Source organism: Nymphaea colorata, chromosome 2 (assembly GCF_008831285.2).
Source record: "Nymphaea colorata isolate Beijing-Zhang1983 chromosome 2, ASM883128v2, whole genome shotgun sequence".
In the NCBI taxonomy this organism is placed as follows: domain Eukaryota; kingdom Viridiplantae; phylum Streptophyta; class Magnoliopsida; order Nymphaeales; family Nymphaeaceae; genus Nymphaea; species Nymphaea colorata.
In genome coordinates this window covers 17,741,297-17,762,809 of record NC_045139.1, presented here as the reverse complement: position 1 = coordinate 17,762,809, position 21,513 = coordinate 17,741,297, and the positions used below count along the sequence as shown (strand labels likewise).

The 21,513-nt window shown below is 39.2% G+C and overlaps 3 protein-coding genes across 5 annotated transcripts; 2 read left to right on the top strand and 1 right to left on the bottom strand.

The window, feature by feature from the left end:
- Window positions 1-317: 317 nt before the first annotated feature.
- Window positions 318-8,741, top strand: LOC116247885 (kinesin-like protein KIN-7F). 3 transcript variants are annotated; one of them, XM_031620307.2, is made up of 14 exons: window positions 318-690; window positions 2,207-2,455; window positions 2,652-2,741; window positions 2,835-2,935; window positions 3,046-3,159; window positions 3,246-3,327; window positions 3,404-3,471; window positions 3,580-3,645; window positions 3,741-3,865; window positions 4,507-4,843; window positions 5,679-5,783; window positions 5,873-6,877; window positions 7,168-7,475; window positions 8,243-8,741. In XM_031620307.2, exons 2-14 carry the CDS (start codon window positions 2,248-2,250, stop codon window positions 8,556-8,558), a joined length of 2,925 nt encoding a protein of 974 aa, XP_031476167.1. In that variant the 5' UTR covers window positions 318-690; window positions 2,207-2,247; the 3' UTR covers window positions 8,559-8,741. The 3 variants fall into 3 exon arrangements, with proteins under 3 accessions (XP_031476167.1, XP_031476165.1, XP_031476168.1); XM_031620305.2 differs by having other exon boundaries at window positions 318-792; XM_031620308.2 differs by lacking the exon at window positions 318-690 and adding an exon at window positions 1,902-2,048.
- A 1,281-nt stretch (window positions 8,742-10,022) lies between these two features.
- LOC116248941 (NADH dehydrogenase [ubiquinone] 1 beta subcomplex subunit 9) lies at window positions 10,023-15,866 on the top strand. Its single transcript, XM_031621981.2, has 5 exons — window positions 10,023-10,313; window positions 12,566-12,607; window positions 14,445-14,526; window positions 15,165-15,220; window positions 15,505-15,866. Exons 1-5 carry the CDS (start codon window positions 10,170-10,172, stop codon window positions 15,544-15,546), a joined length of 366 nt encoding a protein of 121 aa, XP_031477841.1. The 5' UTR covers window positions 10,023-10,169; the 3' UTR covers window positions 15,547-15,866.
- A 4,778-nt stretch (window positions 15,867-20,644) lies between these two features.
- Window positions 20,645-21,112, bottom strand: LOC116248530 (30S ribosomal protein S31, mitochondrial). Its single transcript, XM_031621378.2, has one exon. The coding sequence runs from the start codon at window positions 21,037-21,039 to the stop codon at window positions 20,758-20,760; it is 282 nt and encodes a 93-aa protein (XP_031477238.1). The 5' UTR covers window positions 21,040-21,112; the 3' UTR covers window positions 20,645-20,757.
- Window positions 21,113-21,513: the final 401 nt, after the last annotated feature.

Genomic DNA, 21,513 nt, shown 5'->3' with positions numbered 1-21,513 from the left:
TTAAATAAAAAAGTTCCATGTATGTTTGCTCGTATCGTGACATGCCACATGCAAAATGATTGTCCAAGAACTATCAATATTTAATTTAAAAAAAAAAGAGTATTTTGTATTTAAAAATGGCCCGTAGCGTAGAATTATTGGAAAAATGATAAAAAAATCTCTTATTTTTATTTGAAATTCTGATAAAAAAGCATCGTCTTTTTGTAATAAAAGGTATTAGGATATTGAAAATGAAAGAGAGGAAGAGAGAAAATCAGGTGCTGGCGGTTGGGCTGTTAATTTGTGCACCGACGGGCGCATATAAATCGCTTCTGCGGAGAAAAAAAAGGGAAGGCAGAGAGACGGTGGGGACGACTCTCTCGCGCCCTTCCCTTCTCTCTCTTTTCTCCTTTTCCTCTCTGCTTTCCGTTCGCTTCCGTTCCAATTTTTCGTTCGAATTTGAAGAATCAAACTGCGGGAAGGCACACAGAGAGAGAGAGAGACAGAGAGAGAGTTGGATTTCAGGAGATCGAGATAATTGAGAGGAGAAATTCTGGATCTGTGAAGATTTTGGACGCGCCAGGAAGAATGCAGGGGCATTAGAGGGAAATGCGGTTGGGATCTGACGGTTGGGGAGTCGCTTGAGAGGGAGAGGCGGAGTAGAACAAAGAGAGAGCGTCGCGGCATCTCGGAAAGACCCGGACCTTCGAGGTATTCGAGTGCTGGAATTTGGGAAGGAGTTTATGCTGTGAACCGAAGAGTTTGAGAGTTCTGTACCCCGCGTGGTCCGTAGTTTCTTACATCTTCGTAGAGGTGAGGACTCCAAGTTCCTCTCGTATGTTTTAAATCTTTGGGTTCATTTTTCAAGACAAGTTTCTGCGGGAAGTGTGTGACGTTGATTTTCCTTGGCCGAACAAAATGCTCGGGTTTCGCGGTTGTTCTAAGTAATGGAGTCATTGATGTAATATATAAGCGAGTTTCTGAGATCTTTGAGTTTAGGTAGAAATTGCTAGGCGTTTCAGTTGTCAGAACGTGTTTTTTTATTGGCAACTAGTTTTGGTTTTGAAGAAGAAGAAAAAACCATTTTTAAACAAATATTTGTGGTCATTTTCCCCCAAAATTCTTAAAGTCTGGATAGTGCGTCAGAATTGAAGCTTCTCTTGGAGCATGTGCTTTACCAAATGCTTTCCTTTTCTAATTCAGATTCTAATGCGAGAAGCAAAAGTTTAGCATCGCGGAGAATCAAAACTCTTATCTGGAAATTTTATAATATAGATTGCAGATATCTCTCCAACAGTTTAGAGTTTCAAGACATGTCTACTCAGCTTCGAAATCGCCGGTGGAAATTTCCGGAGACCCTGACTAATTTTCCGTCATTTTGTAGAAGCAAGAATCAGATGGTTTTCTGTCTCATTTTATTATGCCCATAACTGCAGGATCCAGACGGCCATTAATTTGGCATTGTTTGTCGTCGGCACCCTAAGTTGTCCCTTCAAGTGAAAACCTTCAATATTTTTTCTTTCTTTTTTTTTGGGAATCGTGGAGTGTGGGCGTGTTTTTCTTGGATGTTCTATGCCGGGCAGTATTTCTTCGTCCGGTTTACTACTCCATGAAACTGTTTACTTAATGTAGACTAACAAAGAACGGGAGCCTTTCTACGAGGGTGGACTTGGCCCCTAAAATAGGCTGAGAACGTAGGTTTTCTAAAAGGCTGGTGAAAAACGAGTGGGTGGTTGTGCCGGCGTCCTGCAAGGACACCTCAGACCTCCCCGTCCCGGCAGGCCCCTGTCTGACTTGGTCCTAAAGCAGACGCAAGTCACGCCAACAACCGCCTCTTCACCGTCACTCCATAGTAACGAAGAAAAAGGTTATCTTTGACTCGCTTGCAAGCTTATTAAAGTATTTGTTGTAACGTTTGACGGTTTTAACCAGTCGATTTAATATTGTCCTAAACGGCGCATCCAAAAGGGCGCCTCCTCAACAATAAATAAATACACTAGTTGGATGTGCAAAGTTCTTTCGGTGGTGCCATTCCTGTGTTTCTGCTTGCCTTTCCTTTTTCTCTGGTGGTAATGTTCGTGATACATCTTTTACATGTCATTATGGTGATTCGTGCTTTTGCAGTTGGCTTTTTGAAATTTATGTATTTTGTGTGGCTTTTTTCCTGCTTTCGATATTAACCATGAGGTGATTTTTGTTCCTGAATTTCCATATTGTTGGATTGCAGGGTTAAATTGTCCTCCTCCGCGAAGCCTGTGAAGGTGGAGGATGGGGGAGGTTGGCACAGTTGATCTCCCAGAGAAGACAGCGATTGCAGGGCAGGAGCGGATCTTGGTTTCTGTTAGGGTGAGACCCTTGAATGAGAAGGAAATAGCAAGGAATGATCCGTCAGATTGGGAATGTATCAACGACAACACCATCTTATGTAGGAACAACCTCCCGGAACGTGCGCTGTTTCCTACTGCCTACACATTTGGTGAATGTCTGCCCATTGCCTTACATTCTGAATCTGCTTACCGATCCTTATGTTTGACCAATATATGGAAGTTCGAAGTGTTTTTGCAGATCCGCTCTGCCGGATCAACCGGCATTGAATCGATCAAAGACCTTGTCTTTGCACTGGCCGCCATGTGATTGGTGATGTTTGAAATGCTATTCTTGTTGATGTGCAGACCATGTGTTTAACTGTGATACCCCAACGAGACGGGTGTATGAGGCGGGAGCTAAGGAAGTCGCTCTTTCTGTTGTTCGTGGGATTAATTGTGAGTACGAGTTGTTTCCCTCTTACTACATCAAGTATCACTGTAAGTTGGCAGATATTAGGGCCTGACTTTTTGCTTGTGATAAACTCACAGCAACTGTTTTTGCCTATGGGCAAACTAGCAGCGGTAAGACCTTCACCATGAGTGGGATCACAGAGTACACCGTAGCAGATATATATGACTATGTGAGACAGGTGAACATATCAAACCGAAGTCCTGCATGTAAGCTTGCATTTGTCTGTTGGTTATTCGTTCTTCTTTTCTAAGGTTTTTTTTTGCCCTTTTTTGTTAATGTTGACTGTAGCACGAGGAGAGGGCGTTCCTTTTGAAGTTCTCAGCCATGGAAATCTATAATGAAGCTGTGAGGGATCTTCTCAGCACCGATAGCACTCCCTTGAGGCTTCTTGATGATCCGGAGGTGAGAAGCCTGATTATTTTACTTTATTTTATTTTAGCAAATGTGAGGGTAGCCGTTCTCATGCTCATTCTGTTTCCTGTTGTTAGAGAGGCACTGTTGTGGAGAGGCTAACAGAGGAAACCCTCAAGGACTGGAACCATATGCAACATCTCCTGTCAATATGTGAAGGTAGGAAGATGATTGTTTTTCTTCTAAGTGTTGGGTGATTGTTTGTGTATTCATTAGGATCCTTGGACTGTCGCAGCTCAAAGGCAGATTGGAGAGACTGCGCTGAATGAGACAAGCTCTAGATCACATCAGATTCTCAGGCTGGTGAGTGTTTTTGTCCTTAGCTTTGGTTTCATTTGCTTCGATAGCTTAACTTTTCTACGAATCCTTGTTTCTTTGTGCTTTCTGATCCCGCTGCTATTTTTTCCATAGACGGTAGAAAGTTCTACTCGTGGATTCCTTGGCACAGGCAATTCAAGCACTCTGGTTGCAAGTGTGGTATGCAGTTCTTATGCTTGCTTTTCTTTGGTATTGTGCGGAAATTTTCCCAAGTAAATAAAAGGTATATCAAGTTCCACTGCTCGTGCATGCAGAATTTCGTTGATTTGGCAGGGAGCGAACGGGCATCCCAGGTATTAGGAACAGGTGCAAGGTTGAAAGAAGGGTGTCACATCAACCGAAGTTTGCTTACATTAGGAACTGTTATTCGCAAGCTAAGGTGACATTTTTTTTTCTGATCTCTTCCCTCTTGTACTTATTGGTTTAACTTTATGAATTTGATTGTGCTCAAAGTAATAATCGGATTTGCCACTAAAATCAATTATTTGGAGAAGAAAGAGCAGATATGAACATGCATGAAAAGTTTTCTAGATGCAATAAGGAATTTCGTGTTTGTTATTTTTCAACTGTATTTGTGGTTGTTCTGACAAGAACTTTTTCCGTTTGCATATGTTCTCACTGATATCTATGATGATGCACGACCACACTTGTATGTGATATTGTTTTTGCTGCTGCTTGCTTCTCAGAATCAAAAGTGCTCCCTTTTTTCTCATTATCAGGCATCTTCTATTGATGCAGTTTAACACTCTTTTAAATTGATTTAGTCACCATGTATCCATACCTGCCCCTGAAAATGTTGATACCTGTGTGACCAGATTGTGTTTACTTTCTGATCTGATGATAATGGATTTATTTTATGCGAGAATATGCTGTCAGTGTCAGTCTTGTCTGCCTGCCCTTTTGTATCTAGTGAACATATTGATGAAATTCTGTGATCCTTTTCCCTTTTGTGCATAGTGGTGAAGTTTACTGTTCATCTTTCTCCCATTTGCCTTTCTTGATATGCTTCATATGAAACAGCAAGGGAAGAAATGGGCACATCCCATACAGAGACTCAAAACTCACACGCATACTACACTCTTCATTGGGGGGTAATGCAAGAACTGCCATCATCTGCACGATGAGTCCTGCAAGAAGCCATACTGAGCAATCAAGGAATACTCTTCTGTTTGCAAGTTGTGCAAAAGAAGTGGCGACAAATGCACAGGTTAATGTGGTAATGTCTGATAAGGCCTTGGTAAAACATCTGCAGAGAGAACTGGCTAGATTGGAAACTGAACTGAGAACTCCCACCATACCTTCACCCTCACATCATTCTGATGAAATGTTGAAAGAAAAGGATGACAAAATCCGAAAGGTAATGTGCAACTCCCATGCATTTTAGGGATGTCTAAGACCAATTGCCAAAATTCTTCGTTCATCAGAAAACCTATGAAATATCTGCCTGCTGAAGCATCACATCCACATTCCCCATATTCTTGGATTTGCAAACGTGCTTCAATGTCCATCCTGAATGACAATGAGACACTTTCTTGTTACAGCGATAATTAAATGTCTTTGAATAGATAAGGATCACATTTATGTTGCTTGGGTGTCTGTTCATATGTGCATGCGTATGTTCAGGAGCTGTTTTCTTAAGCGTGGAACAACTAATTGGTAAGGTCGTTGCTGTTTCAGAAATTGATATCATTGTCTGTAGAATCAATCTGAAATTTAGGGTAGAGTTATTACTGAGTTTTATGGAAACCACTTTACATGGGTAGGTTGATCAGGTCAAAATTGGAGTAATTCACACACTGCATCTGACCTAGCCAATCTAGGTCAGGCACCTGTAGGTTCATATGAGGGTCAAAGATACAGGGTATCTTGTCACCACAACATTTTTCTTGAACTGATCTTCAACCACGTGTATATTGTTTGTCAGTTATATGTGCCTTAGTGTCTGCATGTACGTATATAAAGTCATTTGAATTGTTTTCATCCTGAGATGTAAGGACTTCTGTAGAGTCTGGAAGCAGTTTTTTGCATGTTTAGTAGGAAAATAATTCAGTTTCTGTTAATGTGGGGGACAGATTAAACATGCCATTGCCTTTATGCAAGCTTGCACGTGCATGGTCTTTTGAAGCATCCACTGTTTTCTAGAAGTTGGATTTTCTATTTTGATACTAAATTTGGTCGGTTCTCTATTTTAGATGGAAAAAGAGATAAACGAACTGATCCAACAAAGAGATCTTGCTCAGTCTCGGCTTGAGAATTTACTTCAAGTTATTGGCACTGAACAGCCTTCAAGACAATGGGTAATTTTCTTAACCTTGTCTCTTTGGTTAATGTCATTTATGCTTATACCATTCAACCTTCAGTTATGTTCTGCTTCTTTTGTTTTCAGGAGGAACCTTCTGGTGCTCCAGCTTCTGATGCACTGGATTTATGTAAAGATGAGCTTCTAATTTCAGAGTCTTTTGGTCGATACCAAGAACTTATTTGTGATCTGGAAGTACTACATGCATCACAGAATGTGGAAGTAGAAGCGGGTGGAGCAAACAATGTGGATCCAGTGCTTACAGAAAATCATGTTGATTCATATGTTTACTCCCTTGAAAAGGAAGAAGACCATATTGATTATAATGAAGTTTCTTCTTGTACTTCTTTTAGTCCAAAGTCTACTGAATCAATTCCACACCTAAGTCAGGGGGTTGTTCCTACATATTCTAGTGAAGATTTTGAAGTAGAGTGCAAAGATGTTCGATGTGTCCAGGCAGATGAATCAAGCACCGATCAGAAGCTTGACTGCAAGTCCTCCTTTGAAACGGAAGAAGCGAAACATTTTGCTGATGATAGGGACATATCTGAAAATGAGTCAAGCGGTATACATTTGAAAGACATAACTGAAACAGATTCCTTTATTGCTCCAGTAGATCAGAAATGTGAAAATATGAAGAAATTTACAGGAAATCTCTATAGTCCATATCCTGATGAAACATCATATTGGCCATTAAATGAAGGATTTAACAGCTCTAGAAGCTTGAAGCTAACAAGGAGCAGAAGTTGTAGAGCAGCAGTCACTACTGCATCATCTCCATTTTGGGAAGACTATCCAAATGACAGCACTCCACCTAGCAGATTTGAGAAATATTTTCCTGGAAGGCCTGAAACCGTTAAGAGGCCACCCACATTGAGTTTTTCTGCAACAACTGAGGCACTGACTACAGATACCTCTAATAACTCTAATGAAAACACTTTTGATGTTCAAAAAGCACAGTACAAGTTTAAAACTGCTGCTGAGGAGAATATAAGCAGCATCCGCAATTTTGTTGAGGAGCTGAAGGATAGGATGGCTAAACTTCAGTGTCAGAAGCAGCTAAATGGTGAAGAGGTCCAAGCTTCTGTTCTGGTAATCTCATATTCTTAGTCTTAAGACTCTTAGGTTAGGAACTTAGGCACAAAGATTTGTCTCTGTTGTTCCATGCAGTGCATGACTTAGTATATTAGATTCCCACCATCTTTACTAATCATCAGAGATTTTTTATCTGGTTGTTCTATTTTTTGGCTGAAAATTGCAGTTTTGCTTCCAAGTCATTGTCTATATGTTTCACAACCATGATGAAGCACAGGCACTCTATCACATTTTCTTATTTTATTTTTGGGGTAATTAACCTTAGTCCCTGTCTGTTTGATGTTCAGAATGATGAATCATATGTTACTGAAGATTTGCAAAATGCGAAGTTCGTGGAAGCTGTTCCGGAGGTTGTAGTTCTAGATTCTGTTGAAACACCTGATTGGTCTGATAAGTTTGAGAAGCAACAGAGAATGATTGTTGAATTATGGCATGCGTGCAATGTCTCCTTGATCCATAGGAGTTCTTTCTTCCTGCTTTTTGATGGCGACCAAGCTGACTCAATTTACATGGAAGTCGAGCTGCGGAGGCTGTCCTTCCTAAAGAACAAATACTTCAATGGAGATCATGATAATAATTTTTCCATAGCTTCAAGGTACTTAGTTTCTCTCTTGTTGCTTCTTTTATTTATCATCGTGGGGGATATACTCTGTAGTTTATAACTTTATGTTAAGAAAGCAAAATAAAAAAAATCGTAAGCTAACATCTTGTCCTTATACCTTGGGATATAGGGAAAATAATATCGAGCTTGAAAATGCTGACTAAACTATTCCTTAATCACCTTTCCTCTTGTGGATTATTGTTGTGAATTTTTTAAATATAGGAGTAACGTCTCTGGAATCAGATTGTTGGTTGTAGGGATAGGCTTCTATTTAAAAAGTGTTATGAACCTTCAAAGTTCAAACCAAACATAGCACAGACACATAGACCTTAACGTACTGATTCATGTGTTGCTAGTACAATCATGAGAAATATCATGGCAATCAAGGCAATTGACACAACGCAGTTGTGAAAAGGTATTTTGGCTTTGTTATTTGTATTGAGAAAGTTCTGTTGAAAATCTACGTTTCCTAATGGGCTTGCTTACAGTATTTTGGCAATCAAGAAAAATTCATGCATATGTTTGTGGTCATTCTTTTGCCCTTATCATGTCACAAGTTGAAGTCGTTCAAGTTTAATTCATACTGGTCTAGCACAACTAAGGTTAAGGCTGGTTTTTGTTGACTAGTTGTTCAGCTGGAATCCACCGGCCTTTATGGTATCAGCATCTCAGACTAAACCTATCAGCTAAATGCCAAAAAGCGGCATGTGTGCAGACTTGTTTGCATGGATTAACAGTTATCTTCTCGTGATTAAATACAGTGCCAGAGCTTTGAAGCGTGAGAGGGAGATGCTTGCCAAACTAATGCACAAGAGGCTGTCGGCAAAAGAGAGAGAAGCTTTGTATGAGAAGTGGGACATCAGGTTGGACAGCAAGCAGCGCCGACTGCAGTTGGCCCGGAGAGTATGGACCAACACCTCGGACATGAACCATGTGCGTGAAAGCGCCCTCCTTGTTGCGCACCTTGATGGCTTCCAAGAACCAGGAATGGTTTTGAAGGAAATGTTCGAACTTAGTTTCACACCTCAAAGAAGCAGCCGCTCATTGCGTCACTCTTCTAGTTGGAAGCCCCTCTAATTCATGACAAATTCTTGTTTTAACAGAAAAGGTAGACCATCTGTATAGAAGTTTGTTGTATGTGATTGATGTTTGAAAGTCGTCGGAAGGCGTGTAAATGATTGATGACCACGAGATTAACTGTCAAAAGATGTTTATGCTAATCTGTTCAATAAATTTGTCCCGTCTAGTTTGTGTTGTCTATACCTGAGCTGCTGACAGAAATAAAGAGAATAAATCTTGAAAAGGAAAAACACTTACCAAGTAATAAAAAGGGTGCTGCTGGGAGGTTTCAGTCGCAGGGACAATGAATCTCATTGAGATGAGGTCACTTCCCCGGGTGAGAAACCCAACCATTCTGGTCATCTGTTTTGGGTGAACTTGAGAAAAGAAAGCCAAAACCCTCATGAGTTTAAAGCTGCTTTGGCGCCTGGAGTAACCAATACAACTTCAACTCGGTGTCGTCAAGGCAGAGGGGAATTAGCGCCTATGGGAAATTGAACTGCCACCAACTTGATAGTTGGTGTCGTCTAAGGCACACAGGGGAATAGCGTCTATGAGGAATTGAACTAACAAATTTCAAATGCACCAACCTAATCAACTATGCTACCTATCTTGAGGTAATCCCAAGTCAATCAAGAAACCCGATGATTTTCCTCATTGAAAAATAGAGTCATTGCCATTGCCACGGGGAAAGATAAAATAACATGGAGGACAATGACGCTGAAAACGACATGGAAAGTGTCTTAGCTGCCTTGAAAGCGGGTATTTTTAGGTTACAACTTCCAAGGTTCTCTTAAATATTTCAGCTGGAGAGATTGATACCATTGGTTTAAACATGGGGTTAGGCGAAGGGGTATACAAAATCATAACAGACGTTAACCATTATTGTCATTATTAGTATTTCCATGCAAATGTGCTTCATATGTGTTTTTTCTAGGATAGTTTTATTGGAAAAATTATGCCCAAGATTTGATCTCTCTCTCACACACACACATTTACACCCGCATATATTGTATGAACATTGGTATTCAATGTTTTATCTAAAGTTGAAACTCACATGTGAAGGTGTTTTTTTTTTTTAAGAAACTAACCACAAATATATTCAATCTTTTATTTAAAAGTGAAACTCACATGTGAAGGTGTTTTATTAAGAAACTGACAACAAACATGTATTCAAGTTCAACCGTGAAAACTTGTGAATTGGTCTTCAATCATTGGGTATATATGAAACAAAACCATATATTTAGGTTGCTGGTTTTACAATGGACAGAAATTGAAAAATTCTTGTTATTGGGAGGCAGGAAGAGTTGGAAGTTCTGTGTAAGCGACGGGATTACGAGATGTGTCGGATATGGTACTTAAATAATTTTGTCCCTTTTTTTTATAACTACGGTCCAAATCGGCATCTTAACATGTTGAGATTATCCGGCACTTGAAAAAATAACGGGGTCTTGCAGCCCGTATGGTATTAAGGTATGGTTCAGACGAGGGTACCCAATAGGCCAAAACTTTCTCCTGGTCATTTTCCAGTATCACTCGAACAAGCGAACCGGTACATCAATAAACCTGCAGAGGGGAGAACATCGAAGGGAGAGACGCTTGGAAGGGCAGGAGGAACCGAAGGCAACGATGAGCGTCGCGGCGGCAGCAGCAGCAGCGTCGACGTACCTGGCGAGGAGGGCTGCCCAGAAGGAGCGGGTGAGGATCCTCTACAGGAGAACCCTCAAGGATACCCTCGATTGGGCCGTGCATCGTCACATTTTCTACAAAGAAGTAATCTGCCCTCGTCCTTCTTTTCATTTTTTCAGTTCCTGATTTCGTTGATTGGTTTTTGTCTTGACTTATTTCTCTGTTCTGTTATCTTTTTTCTCAAATTATCTTGTTCTTACCCGGAATTGTTGCCTGGGACGACGGGTTGTGGGGGGGTTGTTGGTTTGTTTATCTTTTGGCTTTTATCAATTACCATCTTCCGATCTTTGCCATTAATCTTGGTGGGTTTGAACTTCAGTGAATGGGAAGGGATGTGGTGATTCGATGAGATTTCAGGAGAAGGGATGCGTTTGAGATATGTATTCCTAGTGACGTTTTCTCCTTGTGCTTTTGATGCCACCTAGAGTTACCATCGTGTAGCATGGCCTCTGATTTTGCCTGCGTTTCTCATATTTCTGGTAGAATGCTGGTTGAGGGCTATCGAGAGTTGAACTTTCTTAGTTTAGTTTCTGGACGACGGTCTGACCGATGCTTAGTTCAATTATTCTCGTTTGGGGAATGAAGATTAAACGACATTGTACTGGATACCTCTTTTGATTTGGTTAATTTGATGAAGATTTCGGTGTGGGTCAGTGGTGGAAAGCTGGTTGATCTTCATCGCTTATTTGGGCATGCAAAAGGCTTTGTCGCATTCCTCGGTTGGACGTGCAATCTTAGCTTGCTGAGCCTCAGGAAAAAACATATCAATTCTCGATGGTGAACTAAACCTATTATGAGGAATTATGGTTTGTGGACTAAAGATCTAGCGGTAGTTTGTCATGACTGTACGGAGATTACATAATTGATTAATTTCTATTTTCTCACTTGTTCATGAGGCGGAAAGTGCATAAATGACGAGCTCCAAAATTCAACAAACAAGAACAAGGGGTTCCTGCATGTCCTTGTTTGGCTTTGAGAGTGCAGACTGCTGATATGCTTTAGGAAAGCAAGTGCTCATCATCTATCCTTGGTTATCATTTCAAAACGTAGGACACAAGCATGGCAGTAATAATTTAATCCCCCTATAGATTTTGAACCAAATATTTTCCAGCCAGTAAACTGATAGGGATTGTCAACCACTCTATAAATTCCCATGTTTGAGTTGCTTCCTCCGGTAGTTGCTCTCACATCACCTCAAGAATAGATCAAGTTCTGTGGATGTGATTTTGTAGACCGCCTAAGTGGTACACCTAGATCAATTTTCAACCCCAATTTGTAGATCTTGCAAATCCTAATAAATGGGCCCACATCTTGCAATTTGTGTTAAAGTTAAACTAATATGTGGATTGCAGCAAAGGCAATCTTGTGGTGCTGGAGAAGAACACATTCTAACTGTTACATTTCTTTATCAATAAAACTCATTTGAAGGGCATGGTGGGCCTTCTGCTTTTGGCACCTTTGTGTAAAAGGCAGAGTACACATCTCGCATTTTCAAGAGCTGTGTCACTGTTTCAGAGAACTTGAAAGTCACAAAATTTTCATGTTCTCTTAGGTGTTTATTGTTAGTAAAAGAGATTGGTAGAGCTCCCTGAAAATAGAAAATCAAGGGAAAAGAGTCAAAGACTGATTACAGTTGAAATGGAAGGTGATATTAGTTAGTTTCAATCTCAATAACTGTAAGTCAACCATTTTTTGTTATTGATTTTGGGCCTTTCCCCTGGATAGCTGATGCTTTGTGTTTCATGCTATCATCAGTGACTTTCTAGTTTAAGCAATTGAAAATAACAGTTTTCAAAATTTGGATGTTATCATCTTCTATATTTTCTTTTCTTTTACCTTTTAGTAGTTTGTAAATGGAGAACTTAATATTTGATGCTATCATCTCATCAATGTCACTTTGCTTTCTTCAGATTTATCATTGATCATGCACCCAAAAAGGAAGTTTTTTGAAACAGCATGCAGTAAGCTCAGTGTATTTGGCAATGTACCATATTGCAACTCATTGGTTATTCTGTTGCTGGATTTTGGTGTCACATATGGTGTTCAGAATGATGGATTCTTTGTGGTTGTTTTAAGTTTCCTGTGTATTGAATTGAAATTAATCATAGTTTGTACCATGTCTGTTTTGACGATGATTATGGATGTTTGAGTTAAATTAGTCATCTGAAACATATACTTGTTGCTTCTAGTGTTACTGCCCAGTCATGTTTTCTGACTTAAAATACATCAGTGTAATGAGAATAAGAATAATTGTTTGGTCAACAAGGTAACTGATCTTCATGCCAATATTTTTTGAGCATGCATTTCTCACCTATTCTTATTGCTTAATGTTGCAGGCATCGGACTTGAGAGAAAAATTTGAGGCCAACAGGCATGTGGTATGTGTTTGTGTATTACCTATTATGTATCATATTTTTTTTTGTTTGACATTCTCAGGATGAATCTGAGTTCTACAAAGCACCAGTTCCCAGGCATACTAGGAACATTTGCATGTGCATTCCTATAGGAATTCACATCTGGGGAGAGAGATAGAGACTCAAATAAACCTAAACAAGTACTATTTTTTATGTTTTTGTTTAAATACAAACGGTTATATGCCCCAAGCTCATGGAAATCATTAGATGTCAATAGCTCCTGCATTAGCGATCCATGAAAAACATATAAGCTTGTAGGTAGCAAGTTGTGTCATGAAGTATCCATGTTGAAAGCATTTGCACTTTCTCCTTTGAATTTTTAAGCTGCATATTTTTGCATCTTGATTGGTTCTAAATAAAATGATCCTAGTGACCTCATTAACTTGCCATCTGAACTAACACTGTCTCTCTTCTGGACATAGATTAGGACTACAATGCAGTCTTGTTGTTTTGGACCACCTGCAACTTTTATTCTTGAGCTTGTGTAAATGGTCCCTCTAGCTTTGATGACATATGATTCCAGCTTCTTCATGTTCAGTTAATGTCAGAATCATCTTGTTATTCGATAATGGGTAGCCTTAATGGGGGAAGCTTACATAGTAGAGTAGCTAACTTGTTTGAGATGAGTAGGGAGAAGGGAGAGAAAATTGTCAACCTTACAGCCTTATATTTATGATATACTGCTAAGAAAAATATTTTTATTAGGATGAGAAAAATATTTTCCCCACATCATAGTAACTTCTACTATAGGACAAACTACTTACGGTAATTGAAGTTGCTCCTTGTGTTTTTAATTTTTAACTCGCATTCTCTCTTTCATTCACTCATTTAGCATAAATGTTGGGTACAATTACAAATACATATTTGTATACTATTTTACTTGTAAGAAAGCCAAGATTTTGAGTAGTCTCACGCATTGCCACAAAAAACTTGTACGGGTATTACACAGCGATGAATTTCTCGAGTATAATACGGCAAAGTTGTATATATCGGGAAAATCTCGGCGAATTTTTAAAAATTTTAAAGCAATTAATAAATCCTGAAAATTATAAAAAAAATAAAAATTAATAAAAATACGAAAAAAATGAAAAAAGAACACGTATTGTATGCGTATTATATGTGTTTTTTTTTTGCGTTTTTTATTTTTTGGCTTTAAAAAAAATGCGTTTTTTTCGAATAAAACTTTTTCTAGTTTAATTCAAACAAAACAAACACAGGATGGTTCTGAACTTTCCTGTCAAGTTAGTGTTGATTAAGATTATCAAAAGTAGGGGCGGATCATCATACTTATGAAGCAACAAATAGAAACTGCCAGTTTAACAGAATAAAATAACCGTGTATATGGTTATAGATTTGTATCTCAACAGGATTTTTGAGATGCTTTCAGAGCTGTGTTTTCCAAACATCAGGAATAGTATCTTTATTTTTTGGAGACTACTCTAAAATGACAAATACCTTGTTAATGAAGATAAAGTTGAAAAACTTTTTTTTTTCCATATACTCATGACCAAGGAATATCTCCATTTATGTACTCTAAATGTATGATAAACGGAAGATCTCCTGTCTCAATAGACAAGCTGGGAAACTTCTCTTGTGGTTATTTATCAGTTTATCCTATTTAATTTTGCAATTATTTTCTTTTCAAATGCTTATCAATTAATCAACGGTGATCCTTGTTAGTCCTTTCTTTTTTCTCTATTGGCTGTACATTTGTTATCTTTCTTAGTAGGCTAATTACGTGGTCTCATGAACTCCAAAGCTCTTGATCACTTTTTATTTTGGTTTGTTGAATAAATGGTAGGAGGATCTTGACACCATTGATAGGATGCTTGATGAAGCCGAATCGAGGTTTAATTGGTGGCGACATCCTGACCCATATATCGGTACGTTTGTTGCTGGCAATGGCATCTTATCCAAACAATAATTTGTGATTAAAGGTGAACTGATATAGCTCAATTTCAAGGTGTAAAAGACAAGCTAAGTGTCTGAGACTTGGATTCTGTAGCACCAGCCCAAGCATGCAAATCAATTATGATTTTTTTAATTTACTTTTTCCCTAAGTGGACTTACGCATATGCATGGACGTGTCTGCACATGTTTCCTTAGTAAATCCTCCGACTGAATTGGGGCTGGGTAAATTTTCCAATCTCTGGGCAATTCAGAACTATCAATATATAATCAATAAATTGATGTAAAGAACTTCTACCTTGTGTAGGAGTTGAAATTGACGATCATGTTTGGCGCGATCTACTGCTTGTTAATTTTTCTTGCTAGAACTGGTGTTTGCTTGTTTTTCTTCAACTTTTATATGTTAATATTGTTGTGTTTGCTTTTCATGCTATCCAGTTCTTTTGTTTGATATAAAGTATAAACTGCAAATCCATCCATGTGAAAGTAATTGGTCAGTGAGTTTTCTGTAGGCAATTTTTATTAAGATTCTGTAATACCAAGATGAATTTGGCTACCATTCTGACATTTATTTTCACCTCTGCAATTCTGAAAACCTTTGCTCAATGAACAGTTCCCTGGGCTCCTGGTGGCAGCAAGTTTTGCAGAAATCCAACTCCTCCTTCTGGGGTATGATCTTACATTGTAGCTAATTGATTTTCCTTAGACATTGGGTGTCGTATTTTTCTTCATTAGTATGTTACATTGCATGGATTTCCTTATGTGCATGCCTCACTTGTTATTGTCTGCCTTATGATTGTAAGGAGACTTTGAAAGCAACTGATTACGGTCATGCATGCATAAGGAAGCAAAAAGACAAACCTGCAGTTATTTTTGTTAGAATTATGTGGCAACTCTTCTGGAATCCTGATCAATCTTTTTGTTTTTGTTTTTTTTTTTTCCTCCTGATACAGATCGAGATAGTCTATGATTTTGGAAAGGAAGATAATGATTAAGTTTATGGTCATCATTATGCAAGCAATAATAAGACTCAAGGGCTGGAGTTATGTTTTTTCCTTGATCTTTTTTGGGCTGGGATATTGTTCAAGCTCTTATCTGGAAGCCATTCTCATGGCTGTACAAAATCAGGCTGATAAGGAATTATCCATGTGTTTAGTTCTGCGTCTTTGTTCTGTTTGCATGAACATCTGTGACAGCATTATTAACATGTTTGTTCCTTCCGTCCAATATTTCAGTTCAAAGGTGAGAAGACACTCTTAACAAGCTGACAAGTTGTGATTCTTATGAAAAACAGCATGTCTGCTGCTTCTGAGTTTCTTTGGATTTTATTCGCTTCCTAATACTGTTTTCCAGATTGTCGTAGTTCCTGGTCCAAATGGTGGTAAACTTTGAGGTGTCGTTCCGGTTATAGATACGAATTTATCCTATTGAATATGCACAGTAGTCCACTTAGTACCTTGATATGACGTGTTCTAAGCCAATTCAAATCCGTAACTCGTTCTACTTTATATTAAGATGCAAGTCCCAGTTCACGTCCAACTCTAGATAGAAGCTAGTTGACAGCTGTGTGTTTCAATTTACCCCATATCAAGGTCCTGGATGAACTGTCGGTAGAACGCCCAAAGAGGGTTTGCTGCAGGTATCCATCTGTAAGTTAGTTCTTTTTGTACCTAAAATTTGATATGATTTGAGGTGCAAATGTTGCAGATAAATCCCAAAATTGGATACAGAATCCGACTTATTGTTATCCAAAACGCCAAGAATAGAAATTCATGTTGGGTTTTTAGTCCACAATGAGTATAACCATAAAGGTTGTGGTGCATTCACATCCCACTAAAATGTTTGTTTCTATATGCCTGGTTTTGGCTACGGCTGGTTATTCGGGTAGGCTTAGGCCTGACAAAGTTCTGCTCGGGCAGGCGTGAAGCTTTTGATGGTAGCCCAGACCCATCCTAATAACTAATTGGCTGGGTCTTACTGTCAAGTTTACAGCCCAAGGCTGTTTGACCGTCGTCAGAAAAGGAAAAAAATATGTATAGAATCTATAGATACTAATGAAATCCTAGGTGGTCGTTGAGGGTTGGCAGAGATATCTAAAAAGGAAATTTGTACCAGCAGGTGGCATGGACCATATAGCCCAAGGGTTGGATCGCCAGCCCGGGCCTGGCCCATATCAGACTGCCCGCATGGTACCCAGCCCAATGCCTACTCTTAATTTTGGCTCAAACCTTGCTTTAGGTTTGATTTCTAAGATCTATATGTTTTCTCTTCACTGCTGATGGATTCCAAAGCAGATGAGTTTGTGAATATTAATGCTACGTAATGCACTTGTTTCCGATGGAAGCTAACTACATAATGTAAGTTGGCTGGGTTCTAATTAGATATAGAATCTAATGTGAAAATACATTGAAGAAGCGACTGTGGGCACCGCAGATCAAACCAACCATGTCTGGGTCTCCATCTCAAGAATTGTTTCACGTTTATTGAAAAAAAAAATGAAGACCCCTCACCGATATGTTTGAACTGGGCTTGTTTGTTTTTGTCATTGATTATTAAACTTAAGAAACCTAAGACCAAATGAACATCTGATTATTGATTATGACCAAATTGCTGAATGCAAAATTGTTACTTAATTTTCAATGTGTTTGCTACTACTACATTGCTGCAGATGTACGAACTGCTCCAAGAAGAATGTGTCTAACCATATCAAACATCGAAGTTCGACCTCACCATCAAAGTTTAGACAAGAACATCAAAGATCTATCGATGACAGGAATGTCCATGAAGGCCCGTTATGCAACTACAAATCCTTGGCTGACCTGTCAAAACTCAAAATAATGGAGCCTGAAAACTTTCATATTAGCATGTTTTCTTGTATGGTTCCACATGGATGAGATACATTTACCTTTTCAGCAGTATCATATCCTACAGGAATCCATATGGAGTATACTTAGCTGACCCTTGTCCAATTCATTCAATCGCAACCACATTTTCTTGCGAGAGACATGCTTTTGGAGCATTTGGAGAATTTCTCTGAGGCAGCGTCGAAGGTAAACCAGTGAGTTACCCAACTGTTCTTGACAAATGGCTGCAATAAACAGGACAACGTTGCCCTCATGTGTTGAAGATGACTTGTTTCTGGTAGAAACTCTTGATGTATATGGCTATAATAAAGAAAACAAGAAACTGTATCTGCATGAACGACAACTATGGTGTTCATACTGTTATCTATAGATGTTAGTGTCGATAAATTTCAGATAGATTGTTCAATCAGGTAATATATGTTGCATGCCGTATCTAAAACCCATTAGCTGCTGGTTAACATTTATCCTTGGTTTATGTCATCAAGCCAAGGGCGTGCATCCAGGCTATTGATAATAACAAGAGCTGCAGAACGAGTTTCTAGGACCAGATAGGGGCTATGGACATCTGGGAGAACTCATTTCCATGATTCCACATATTTGGCGCTGAAAGTCATCAAACATCATGTTAATACTGACAAATACTATTAACAAATTCGTTCTTTCTAAGGTAACTTATCTGGAAGCAGGAAATGATGACCAGTATAGAAGCTTTGGTCACAGATATCAGAAAAGCAAAGCACAAAATTATATGGAAAATGCAGCAAGTTCAATTGCATTAGAGACTAACGCAATTCTAATAGCAAAATCCATGAAAGAAATCGCAGGGAAAATTCCTTGCAAAATGTCCAGCGGATCTACTACGAATGCTTCATTCATAACGATGAACTGAAAATTTTGCAGATTTGCTTTGTGTCAAACCGTTTTTAAATATATCTAATTCTGGACTATACCTACTGAAACGAAGTTAGACATGAGCAAGCAACATCAATCTCTGGATAGAACCGTCAAGTAACTGTGCTCCATTAGCCTATAATTGATTCAACGGCTGAACTTAATAGCAAAAATGCCCATCGATATGCTGCTCTACTTCCTTGTCGATGTTACCCAAGAGACATCCAACTCAATCTCTTATAAATTGTTTCATTCAGATGATGCCTCTGCTCAATCCAGTGACAGCATAGTAGGATGCCAGGTCCAATTTTAGTCCACTTCCTCTAATTCTCTTGGTGCTGGTGCAAAACTACATCTTCTTTCTTGTTTGACCTTCTTAAAGAGATCCTAATGAGGCTCATGGCAACATACTGCTACATAGAGGTTAAGAGATGCTGCTCCTTTAACAATGTGTAAGCAGGGTAGATGAGTATGTCCAAGTTGGTTATAAATCAAGTAATGAAGCAGATGGGGAACATACAAACTAGCAGAACGAGGAAAAGGTGGTGGTGATGAAGAATTTCTGTAATTTACATTGTTTTACTGAAAAGAAAATTGCAGAGACTGAAGACCCAAAGCTAAGTCAGAAACCGAAGAAAGCAGCAAGTAGAAGGAAAAACAAAGTTTTCCCAAAAGCATTCAAACAAAGTTCCTCTAACTAGAGAATACTGCCTCCAAAAAAGTTCTCCTATGCAGGAAATAACATGACCAGGTAAATGTAGATGAGAACCAACCAAAGAAAATGCATTAAAGGGCGATGTGAAAATCATCGTCTACTAGAATTCTAAAGCCACCAAAGTGCCTCATTAGTTGTACTTGGCTCTTGTTCCATAGAAGGAAACATACTGATTCTCTATTAAGAGATTTCTCTAGCAGAAACTCCAATGTGAACACATTGTAGGTCTCAGTTGGTAAGCAAGCAATCCATTCTAAGCTTGACAGATCAAACCAGCTTTGAGAAAAGCCATACTATTGGTCATGGCTTCTTTATCTTATCCTGAAAGTTTGGTGGCTACACCAAGTTAGGAACCAATAACTAAAAGGTGACAAAAAGCAAATGTAATTCACTAAAAGAACTAAGAAAGGAGACTGGTGAATAAGTCCAGGGAGCTGGTGAATAAGTCCAAGGAGCCTTACACATGGTTGGACACATCTTCGATCAAATTCTCACTAGACAAGCACCCAATATGCAGCTTGATGCTGGTTTATAAAGCAGCACAGTGTCATCTGATTACAATTACCTTCGGAAACCCATGGCTTATCCTGAAGCAAAGATGTATGTGTTCATTTGAGGCTGAATTAGTGCCAGTTTGGCATGCCACCACGAGGCTATGATAACCTAAGCAGGATCTGTGCTTCTGTATGAATGGGCATTTGTGCATTTGAAAAGCCTAGCACGAACTTGGGCATACTTCCATGAGGATGTTTTCCGTCTGCTTATAATGGGGCTCAGGTTTGTGCTTCAGTGTACTATTTCTAGCTTGTGTGGTTAAATCCTCGTCTTTGTTCAGCTATTTGCTGTTGAGGATACATGGAACATACAATACTGCTAGTAAACTTAAAAAGGTAGGCAAGCCTGCTGGAAACTATCAAAGTTTCTTGAACATGTTATGTTACAACTATATAGAACATGTCTTTCTAGAAAAACTTAGTTAGTACTACTTAATTTCTACATCTCAAAGAAAATGCATGCGTGTTACACATCATTTCAGTTTTTCTGTCGAAGAAAAAGGTTCAGAATACCAGAGAAGATCATACGGTGTAGGTTAAGGCATGTTTCATTGACGAATAAAAAGTTGAAATTACACACCTCTCAAAAGATATAGTTTAAAGTTTTAAACAGCCAAACTAATCAAGCAGGTTAAGCTTATTAGTATCAGCACCAGCGACGGTACCGTATTATCCAAGCTGCAGTCTATAGTCTTCTCTAATTGGTCAGGCACTACCAATGATCTCACCCCGGATATTTTACTATCATATCCTATGGATCTAATTGTCTCGACATAAAAAAGAATGTTTGTTTCTGGGTGTTTGCATCTTCCCTTTCTCTTCTTCGCGTAATTGCAGGTAACAACATAGAAAAGGAAATAAAATGCAAAAGCACCTTAAGGAAAAATTAAAGGAATGGAAACTACGGAAATCGAAGCGTCTTACGCACGAACCTTCGGCATCGAGAAACAGAAAGCAATGCCAAAACCGTTACAGGTTCGTCTTGAATTCTAAGAAACAGAAACAGAGAACCACCATTTCCCCAATAGAAGAATTATACACACACTAAAGAAACAAAAAGAGGCACTAATTCACAAAACCTTCTTAGTTATTACTAAACAAGAGTTGCGGTTGACAGAGGAAATCAAAACCGGAATAACTATCCATCTCCGGTCCGATTGAACCAGAAAGGAAGGTGGATTCTCAGATGAGTTTGAACGGGAGGGGCCAAGGGGTGGACCTGGGAACCTCCACCTTGTCCTTGATCCTGCTAATCTTATGGTCTTTCTTCGGCCTCGCGTTCCCGTGCGACCCCTTGAACCTCTTCCCTTTCTTCGTCCTCTTGTCTCCCCGACCGCACAGCGCCGGCAGGCCCTCGGAAGCCGGTGAAAAGGAAGGGGAAGAAGAATAAAAAGCTCCACCACTCCGCTCAGCGAGGACCAGCCGCCTCGCCACTGCGCCAAACAGCCGCGCCACCGCAGTCATCGCCGCCGCCTCAGTCACCGGCGCTGACTCCCTTCCCTTCCCTTTCAGCTACCGGACGCCTTTCAAGAGCACACCGCGCCAGAATGCACGGTGGATCGAGAAATACTAGACCCGGATCCGGACGTGTTGAGCCACTACGGCGGCAAGTCGGAACGTGGCAAACGGGTCGGGTTGGACCTATTAATCTTCAATTTGATTTATTCTGGTTCCCCGTATTGAGAAGAATTTTCGTTTTTCGATCCAACTCGCCATTTTATTTTTTTATGAAAACTTTCAATTAAGAGCTTAGCATGAATTTTGCTTATCCAGAAAAACTAAAACATTAGTTAATTCAAAAGCTTTCGATTCGATTTGATTTGAATGTGGCACAAATCCATAACTTGCAATAGGTTGTTCTAGATTGCCTCTAAGATAAATTTCTATCCCGTTAACAACTAAAATAAATTATTTAAAATGCACCTAATAGTTTCATTG